Here is a 9,884-nt window from a genome sequence, read left to right as displayed (position 1 = left end):
CAAAATTATTTGTATTTGAAAAATAATGAAAAATGACATTGTGAATGAAATTATAGGTTTATATAGTTTTAAATTTGATTCGTTAACTTACAGTTTGAACTCAAAATTGGCGGTAACTGTTAAGCGCCAATTAAAAGTATGAATTAATATTCAAATTTGAAATATAAATATTAAAATTAATTAAATAATTCATTTTATTATAATATAATATTTAAAAATAAAAAAACAGGCGATCATTTCCAATGAAGAAACAACAAGCATAATTTTCAATTTTATTAATTTATTGAATTTGCAACACCCCACTTTTATTTGACAAGTTCATCTTTATTTTTTTTGCAATTTCAATTTTTTTTTTTTTGATTAAAATAATTGAAGAAATATTAAATTGAGAATATGATAACAATTGTATAAATAAATTTTAAATTAAAAATCTTTTTTTTTTTTTCTGCCTAGTGGGAAATTCCCTTGTTTTTAATCAAAAAACATCAGCCAAACAATTTTAAAAATTTTAAATTTAAATTAAGACATCTATATATTTAAATTTAGTGGTGTATACTAGAGAGAGTATCGGATAAAATGTTCAAAATTTGGCGGTTTCTTATTTTTATTGAGTATTTTTTAAATCTAATTTAAATATTTATATTCTATTAATATAATTTGTAAATACTATTAATATCGAAATTTTACTTTTCAATTTAAGCAATATTCATATTAATTTGTATTTTTAAGTAAGATTTATTAATATCACAATATTTTCAAGAAAATATTGATCAAAACTAACTTATTTCTTTCAAATTTCAATCAAATATAGTTTTAGATTGTGATAGTTGATAATAATAAAGAGATAGTTGATTTCTCATTTACTCTGTTCATTTAAAATAAGAAATAAATTACTTATATACATAAATAGATATTATAAATTTAGATATTAGCCTTTGGATCGTTTTTAAATCATAATTAACATACACACTCTTAAATATATTTCATTACTTTTATATATTAAATAAATCATGCCTATATCACAACAACTTAAATATCAAATAGATAATTTTCCAATTACCAGCTATTCGTGGGAATTAGTTGGTATTTATTTCGAAAAGAAAGCTGAGCTCGAAGTTGAAGAAGATCGAATGAGTTTCTCATATTACTTTATCCATGAATTCGTACGAGTAATGAAGGAATTTGAAGATAAACAGCAGCAACCCAAACAACAACAACAACAACAAGATAATAATATAGTTAGTTATAAGTCGCTGGAGGAAGTTATCCAAAGCTTTCCAGTCACAAGTTTATCACTGGATTTGGTAACAGTTTACAACCAAAAGAAACTGCAGATTAGAGATGAGTCAGATCGAAATCTGTTCCTTTTGTACTTTTCCAAAGAAAGATCAAGAATAAGAAGAGAACAAAAGCAACAACAGCAACAACAGCAACAGCAACAGCAACAACAACAGCAACAGCAAAAACAACAGCAACAGCAACAGCAACAGCAACAACAACAGCAACAGCAACAGCAACAGCAACAGCAACAGCAACAGCAACAGCAACAGCAACAGCAACAACAACAACAGCAACAGCAACAGCAACAACAGCAGCAACAGCAACAACAGCAACAGCAACAACAAATTCAACAAGGAAAACAGCAACAAAAAACAGTTAGTCAAAAAGAAAGCAACAAAAACACATATCAATTTAAACAACCCACAATTAATAATAAAAAAGATAATAAAAACAACAACAACAACAACAATCAGAACGAAAATGACAATTTTAATTCGAGAAACAAAAACAATAATAACCCTAAATCAACAGGAAATCAATCAACTTATCAATTTAGAATTCCAACAAATCAAATTAAAATAGAATACAATAATAATAACAACAATGTAATTGCCAACATTGATTACATTAATAACATTAAATATTACATTCAAAACTATATAAAAAAAATAAATAATAAATCAAAACCAAACCACAACACCTTCCAATTTAGAAGACCAACTAGTTGGAAAGAGAACAACAACAACAAAATCATCAATATCAACTACAACATTGACAACACTGCCAATTACATTTTAAACATTATTAACAATATCAAAAACAAAACAATACCAAATAATAATACATATCAATTTAGAATACCAAGCAATAAAAAGTAAATAATAATAATAATAATAACAGGATGGAGTGGTCTGTATTATTGGAATGGTAATTGCTAGTCGTCTCTTGAACTTTGGGAGGATGGGTGGGCAAGGTAATCAATTGTAGAGATGTCTAGATTCTAGGTTCTGGGTTTGGTGGTTCTGGTGCTGGTACTGGTCGATGCATGGGTGGCAGGGTGGGCACGATCGAAGGATCGTTGTACAGGTAATATATTATTTATTTATTTATTATTATTTTTTATTATTTATTTATTTACAATTTTCTTTATATATTAATATCATATTTGTATATTATTTATACAATAGTAGATCAATCTTAAAAGAGTCTGGTTTCTTTGGTCATGTTCTTGACTATATGGTGGTGGTACTGGTCGTTGCATGGGTGGCAGGGTGGGCACGATCGAAGGATCGTTGTACAGGTAATATGTTATTATTAATTTATTTATATTTATTTATTTATTTATTTTCAATGTTGTTTATTTATTAATATTATATTTGTATTATATGTAAAAAAGTAGATCAATTTTAAAAGAGTCTGGTTTCTTTGGTCATGGTCTTGGCTATATGGTGGTGGTACTGGTCGTTGCATGGGCGGCAGGGTGGGCACGGCCGAAGGATCGTTGAAAAGGTAATATATTATTATTAATTTATTTTTTATTATTTATTTTCAATGTTGTTTATTTATTAATATCATATTTGTACTATATTTAAATAATGTAAAGTGAAATTCTGGTTAACGAAGCTCTAGGTTTTTTTTTGTAGGTCTATTAAATAATTTATAAACGAATACAATTAAAATTGAAATTAAATATAAAAAAATAAATATAATTATAAATTAATTTTATAAATATATTCATTTTATTTATATTTAATTTCAATTATTCTTGTATTCGTTTTTTATTTATTTATTTATTATTTGTTTCTATCATTGCTTAATACTAACAACTGACTACATTGTTTTTTTATTCTATTTTCCAATATTACAATCAAGCTATTCCAAGTGATCCATTTCAATGGGTTCGTCCTTTTTTTTTTCTTTCCAGGGTCTGGGATAACTGGGTGTCATTGCTTGTGATCCTTGCCTCTCTTATCAAGCGTGACGGCATGTCTCGATCAGTGAACCCACTGATGAGAGCCTAGTTATTAGAGAAACCTGGCGACCTGTACACCCGACCCGCCAGTTGGGGAGATTGTTGTGAGCGGTTGTCTGTGGACGGACGAAGTTAGGATGAGCGCACTTGCTTGCAGGTGGTCTTGCACATGGTAACCTCTGTGTTGATCTACAGGATGCATGGCACTGGGTCAAGGGTAGGGAAACCTCCAACACATGTTACGGCTTCATATAGTCTGAAAGCAGGTGATACATACGCTGCTAGTCTGTCGCATCTTCGGGTGTGGCGACACAGAGCAGATGGAGGCGACATTCTCTGTACAGAAGGCAACGCCACAGCTATCACTTTCTTTGTTGCCTCTTCGAAGTTGTTTTATTTGCTTCGGCTTCTAACTCCGCTGTCGATTAGGAACAACAACAATTAAAGATGCTGCCGATGGTTTGTGGCAATAAATCCATCGGGGTCTCTAGGTGCCAGTAGACTCCACCTCCACGTGGTTGGCACCGGAAACTCATGGATCGATAAGATTTAAAAAAATTTTTTTTTTTTTTATATAGTAAAATATGTTTAAAATTAAAAAATATTTTCTTATCGATCCATGAGGCTGAGAGAGTCTAAATTTTAATCTTTGCAGCTTTCGATCGATCGTTGTTAACTTTGATCTTGGATCACCCACACGTCACCCACCACACTCAAACTCACACTCACCACACCACAGCGCAACTCAAAATTTTTTTTTTCACTTTTTTTTTTTTCACTTTTTTTCACTTTTTTTTTTTTTTTAAGTCATGTCAAACACACACAATTAATTAATTAATTAAAGTAATTCAAGCAACAATCAATCTATTTATTCATATTTATATATATTTTTAATTAACACACCAACAATATTTAGATAAAAAGAAATAACAATTTATTTGTATTTTTTTTTTTTTTAACTTTTTTTTTTTCAAGTCAAGTCAAACACACATAATTAATTAATTAAAGTAATTCAAGCAACAATCAATTTATTTATTCATATTTATATATATTTCTAATTAATTTGCACACCAACAAATTTTAATTTATTTATCGCATTTATTATAATAGATATAAAGAATAACAACACCGTGCAATTGAAACAGTACTCGCAGTGGTAATCTATAGATTGGCTTACTTTTATATAAATAACAAATAAGAGTTAACAAGTAACTTGTTTTAAAAATAAAATAAAAAAAACACAAACAAAAATGCAATACAATCTACAACATTTTAAATATCTGTATTACGTGACCACCAGATCAACAACAACAACAACATACTAATATTTATTTATTATTATTATTTAGTAGTAGTTAAAGATATCATTTGACGATGTTATTAGAAATATAAATCCAGCAATAACAATATAAATCACTTTAGTTTCGCAGACGATGAAACAACAACCCTAGAATTTCTTCGTCTTCAGCTTCATCATCTTCACAACATCACCAAACAACACATGATACTGCTAGTAGTGGAGGAAACGACAGATACCATTCTCTCACCAGACTTGTTGTTCTCTGCCAATGATTCATTCGTCGTCTTAACTGATTTCGATCAAATTTTAAATAAATAATGTTGATAACTTTCAAATTCTTTTTAATTATTTCTTTTATTAACTGAGTTGATTCCACTGAGTTGCCGGACTCTGTACCGGACTGAGTTACAGGACTTAGTTACCGGACTAAGTTGATTCCACTCAGTTACCAGACTGAGTTACCGGACTGAGTCAGTTACCAGACTCAGTTACCGGACTGAGTTACCTGCTGAGTTACCGGACTTAGTTACCGGACTAAGTTACCGGACTTAGTTAGTTACCGGACTGAGTTACCTGCTGAGTTACCGGACTTAGTTAGTTACCGGACTGAGTTACCTAACACAGTTACCTGACTCAGTTACCTGACTGAGTTACCTTACTCAGTTACCTCACTTAGTTAGTTACCTGTCTGAGTTACCTGACTGAGTTACCTTACTCAGTTACCGGACTGAGTTACCTGACTCAGTGACCCGACTGAGTTACCGGACTGAGTTGATGACTTAGTTGACTCAGTTACCTGACTGAGTTACCTGACTGAGTTACCTGACTCAGTTACCGGACTAAGTTACCTGACTCAGTGACCAGACTGAGTTACCGGACTGAGTTACCGGACTGAGTTACCGGACTGAGTTACCGGACTGAGTTACCGAACTGAGTTACCTGACTCAGTTACCGGACTGAGTTACCTGACTCAGTTACCGGACTGAGTAAGTTGACTGAGTTACCTGAATGAGTTACCGGACTCAGTTGATTCCACTCAGTTAGTTACCGGACAGAGTTACCTGACTGAGTTACCTGAGTCAGTTACCGGTCTCAGTTTCCGGACTGAGTTAGTTGACTCAGTTACCTGACTCAGTTACCGGTCTCAGTTACCTGACTGAGTTAGTTGACTCAGTTGACTTAGTTGCCGTACATAGTAGCCGGAAGTCACAGTTTCTATCTACTAGATAACTTAGATACCGATAACTCCACTCTCTATTACCATCAACTCCATAACTGAGGTACCAAAGACTTCACTCTCAACTTCTCCCTTACCATCAGTTTGACAAATTTTAAAAGTCAATTAAAACTAGAGAGAAAAACAAAAAAAAATCTACAAACCCAACCTCATTTGCTTACCCATTTTTTTGTTTTTGTATAAAAAAAAATTGTGGCGACTGCATAACACTTTTTTCGCTATTTCTAGTCAGGTGTAGGAGTTTAAATGATTTAGCAATCGATAAAATAAAATCAAATATAATTATAGAAGTAGTTTAAATTTTTATTGAAATAGTAATTTTGTTGAATCCAAACTCTCAAATGATGAATTCATCGAGTGTATAGACCAATCAGAAGAATGTTTGGTTGAACTACAAGTTTCAGGTGCTCACTGTTTTTGCAGTTGGTAATCGTAATAGATAGTTTATATATTTTACAGTTTCATATAGTTGATGTTGATGATGATGATGTTGCTGGATTTGTGGTAGTGGAGTGACATTTGCTATTTCTGCTGGTCAAGTAAGAATGACAGATATTAACCTAACTTATTGATAAAATACTAATAATAAAAAAGAATATTAATTTATTTCTAAAAAACAAGCATTGTATTCATGATTACTTTATAAATATTGTTTTACCTATTTGCAAAAAAAAAAAAAAAGATGAACTTGTCAAATAAAAGTGGGGTGTTGCAAATTCAATAAATTAATAAAATTGAAAATTATGCTTGTTGTTTCTTCATTGGAAATGATCGCCTGTTTTTTTATTTTTAAATATTATATTATAATAAAATGAATTATTTAATTAATTTTAATATTTATATTTCAAATTTGAATATTAATTCATACTTTTAATTGGCGCTTAACAGTTACCGCCAATTTTGAGTTCAAACTGTAAGTTAACGAATCAAATTTAAAACTATATAAACCTATAATTTCATTCACAATGTCATTTTTCATTATTTTTCAAATACAAATAATTTTGTAAGCAATAACTATTAATTATAACTTTAACTTATTTATATCTTTGTTTTACTAACTCTTTGTTTATCTCCTTTTATCTCTTTCTTCTTTTCCAAGTCCTTTTACCATGCCTGTTGCCTCCTTACTATGAGTGATGCCTCGTCGCTATGACAGTTGCCTCTCGTTACCATGCCGATTTCCTCTCGTTGTTATGCCAGTTGCCTCTCATTACCATGCCGGTTTCTTCTCCTACTTATGTCGGTTTCCTCTCGTCGTTATGCCGGTTTCCACTCGTAGACTCTAGTCGTTATGCCGGTTGACTCTCGTTTCTATGCCGGTTGTCTCTCGTCACTATGCCAGTTGCCTCTCGTCACTATGCCGGTTTCCTCTCGTGGTTATGCTGGTTTCCTCTAGTAGTTATGCCGGTTGTCTCTCGTTTCTATGCCGGTTTCCTCTCGTGGTTATGCTGGTTTCCTCTCGTCACTATGCTGGTTTCATCTCGTCACTATGCTGGTTTCATCTCGTCATTATGCCGTTTTCCTCTCGTAGTTATGCCGTTTGCCTCACGTCACTATGCTGGTTTCCTCTCGTCACTATGCTGGTTGCCTATAGTCACTATGCCGGTTTCCTCTCGTCATTATGCTGGTTTCCTTTCGTAGTTATGCCGTTTGCCTCTCGTAGTTATGCCGGTTGCCTCTCGTCATTATGCTGGTTTCCTCTCGTCACTATGCTGGTTTCCTCTCGTTACTATGCCGGTTTCCTCTCGTTTATATGCCGGTTGCCTCTCGTCACTATGCTGGTTTCCTCTCGTCACTATGCCGGTTGCCTCTCGTAGTTATGTCGGTTTCCTCTCGTTACTATGCTGGTTTCCTCTCATCACTATGCTGGTTTCCTCTCGTCACTATCTGTTTGCCTACAATCTCTGTCCGTCCATCCTCTGTCATTGCTCACCATCTCTGTCATTACCCACAACCTCTGTCCGTCCACCTAATCTCTATCATTGTTCACCATCTATGTCCGTCCATCCATCCTCTATCATTGTTCACCATCTCTGTCCGTCCACCCAACCTCTATCATTGCTCACTATCTATGTCATTGCCTACAATCTCTGTCCGTCCATCCTCTGTCATTGCTCACCATCTCTGTCATTACCCACAACCTCTGTCCGTCCACCTAATCTCTATCATTGCTCACTATCTATGTCATTGCCTACAACCTCTGTCCGTCCATCCAATCTATGTCATTGCCTACAACCTCTGTACGTCCACCCAATCAAAGTCATTGTCTACAACCTCTGTCCGTCCACCCAATCAAAGTCATTTCCCACAACCTCTGTCAGTCCATCCAATCTCTGTCATTACCCACAACCTCTGTCCGTCCACCTAATCTCTATCATTGCTCACTATCTATGTCATTGCCTACAACCTCTGTCCGTCCACCCAATCAAAGTCATTTCCCACAACCTCTGTACGTCCATCCAATCTCTGTCATTGCCTACAACCTCTGTACGTCCATCCAATCTCTGTCATTGCCTATAACCTCTGTACGTCCATCCAATCTCTGTCATTGCCTACAACCTCTGTCCGTCCATCCAATCTATGTCATTGCCTACAACCTCTGTCCGTCCACCCAATCAAAGTCATTTCCCACAACCTCTGTCAGTCCATCCAATCTCTGTCATTGCCTACAACCTCTGTCAGTCCATCCAATCTCTGTCATTGCCTACAACCTCTGTCCGTCCACCCAATCTCTTTCATTCCTCATAATCTCTGTCGATCCATATCATAGATGGTTTGTTCCTGGAGATGACGAGGACTAAAAAGAAATCAATAATAATAATATTTTTATTAATCTTTTTGTTTTTTTTTTTTTTTAAAATCAAAAAGGTTATCAAACACTTTTTTAAATCAATTTCAATATTAAAATTTAGAATTATTTTTGATATTTTATTATAATTTCGTTTGATTATCTATGTTTAGAGTTTAAAGAATGAGTATAATTTAACATTGTGAAATCAGTATCAAAGTTAATTGATAAAAAGATAAATGAATATTAAAAATATTATAACTATCTTGTTTATTTCAATGTTGATTGGATCTGTGCTCTGTGAAGGGAAGAACGTATCAGAGTATGTGTACACTCTCCAGTTTCATGTGATGATTCCAACCCATGCACAACCGATATCTGTGGTTCCAATGGATGTGTAAATAGTCCAATCTCGTGCGATGTACCTCTGATAGTTGTGAACAAAATGGTTGTGAAAACATACCAATCTCTTGTGACGACAATGACCAATGTACAAACGATGCCTGTAACTCTGCAAGTGGCTGCACTCATTCGCCAGTGTCTTGTGATGATAATAATCAATGTACAAATGACGGATGTAACTCTAACAATGGTGGATGTACACACTTCAATCTCCAGTTTCACGTGATGATGGTAATGAGTGTACCTCTGATAGCTGCAACATCAAACATGGCTGTGTTAATTCACCATTGAATTGCAACGATGGAAATGAATGTACCTATGACAGTTGCGGCAATGGCACTGGTTGCATTAGTTCGCCAATCTCCTGCGATGACAACGATCAATGTACAAACGATGGCTGTAACTCTGCAAGTGACTGTACACACTCACCAGTGTCATGTCAATCTTAGACAACCAATGTATCTCGAATTAATGTGATTCAAAGAGAGGATGTGTTGGTTCCACTATCAATTATGACGATGGTAATGCCTGTACCTCGGACAGCTGCAATCCATCGATCGGCTGTGTTTTCACACCACTCGTTTGCAACGATGGGAACACCTGCACAACAGATAGCTATGATCGTATCAAAAGTTGCCTGTATTCCAACATTCCAAACTGTGGAATCGTCTCAGTTCCAAGACCGGTCACCTGTCGTCTGCGTCCAGTATGTCCATGCACCGGTGAAGTATGTTGTGGTCCACACTGTTGTCACATCAACCTCGATCTAGACTTGGATCTATCTGATCTTTGTGATTGATAAATCCCATTTCTCCATCTTTATTATCTTTTATTATTATTTCAAAACTAAATTAATAAATAAATATAATATAATATTAATGATTTAAAAATAATTTCTCAAATT

At 34.1% G+C, this 9,884-nt stretch overlaps 4 protein-coding genes across 4 annotated transcripts; all 4 read left to right on the top strand.

Moving 5' to 3' along the window:
• Positions 1–25: 25 nt before the first annotated feature.
• Positions 26–2,786, top strand: PPL_10370 (uncharacterized protein; the record flags this gene model as incomplete). Its single annotated transcript, XM_020581147.1, has 5 exons — positions 26–56; positions 1,045–2,155; positions 2,182–2,208; positions 2,469–2,588; positions 2,678–2,786. 5 exons carry the CDS (start codon positions 26–28, stop codon positions 2,784–2,786), a joined length of 1,398 nt encoding a protein of 465 aa, XP_020428337.1.
• Positions 2,787–3,449: 663 nt separating this feature from the next.
• PPL_10369 (uncharacterized protein) lies at positions 3,450–4,871 on the top strand (the record flags this gene model as incomplete). Its single annotated transcript, XM_020581146.1, has 2 exons — positions 3,450–3,640; positions 4,676–4,871. 2 exons carry the CDS (start codon positions 3,450–3,452, stop codon positions 4,869–4,871), a joined length of 387 nt encoding a protein of 128 aa, XP_020428336.1.
• A 2,914-nt stretch (positions 4,872–7,785) lies between these two features.
• On the top strand, positions 7,786–8,591 carry PPL_10368 (uncharacterized protein; the record flags this gene model as incomplete). The annotated part of the gene is made up of 2 exons (XM_020581145.1): positions 7,786–8,049; positions 8,112–8,591. The coding sequence occupies 2 exons, from the start codon at positions 7,786–7,788 to the stop codon at positions 8,589–8,591; spliced, it is 744 nt and encodes a 247-aa protein (XP_020428335.1).
• Positions 8,592–8,817: 226 nt separating this feature from the next.
• Positions 8,818–9,429, top strand: PPL_10367 (uncharacterized protein; the record flags this gene model as incomplete). The annotated part of the gene is made up of 3 exons (XM_020581144.1): positions 8,818–8,900; positions 9,013–9,155; positions 9,197–9,429. The coding sequence occupies 3 exons, from the start codon at positions 8,818–8,820 to the stop codon at positions 9,427–9,429; spliced, it is 459 nt and encodes a 152-aa protein (XP_020428334.1).
• Positions 9,430–9,884: the final 455 nt, after the last annotated feature.

This window comes from Heterostelium album (genome assembly GCF_000004825.1).
Source record: "Heterostelium album PN500 unplaced genomic scaffold PPL_scaffold12, whole genome shotgun sequence".
In the NCBI taxonomy this organism is placed as follows: domain Eukaryota; phylum Evosea; class Eumycetozoa; order Acytosteliales; family Acytosteliaceae; genus Heterostelium; species Heterostelium album.
This window is presented reverse-complemented; position numbering and strand designations above follow the sequence as displayed.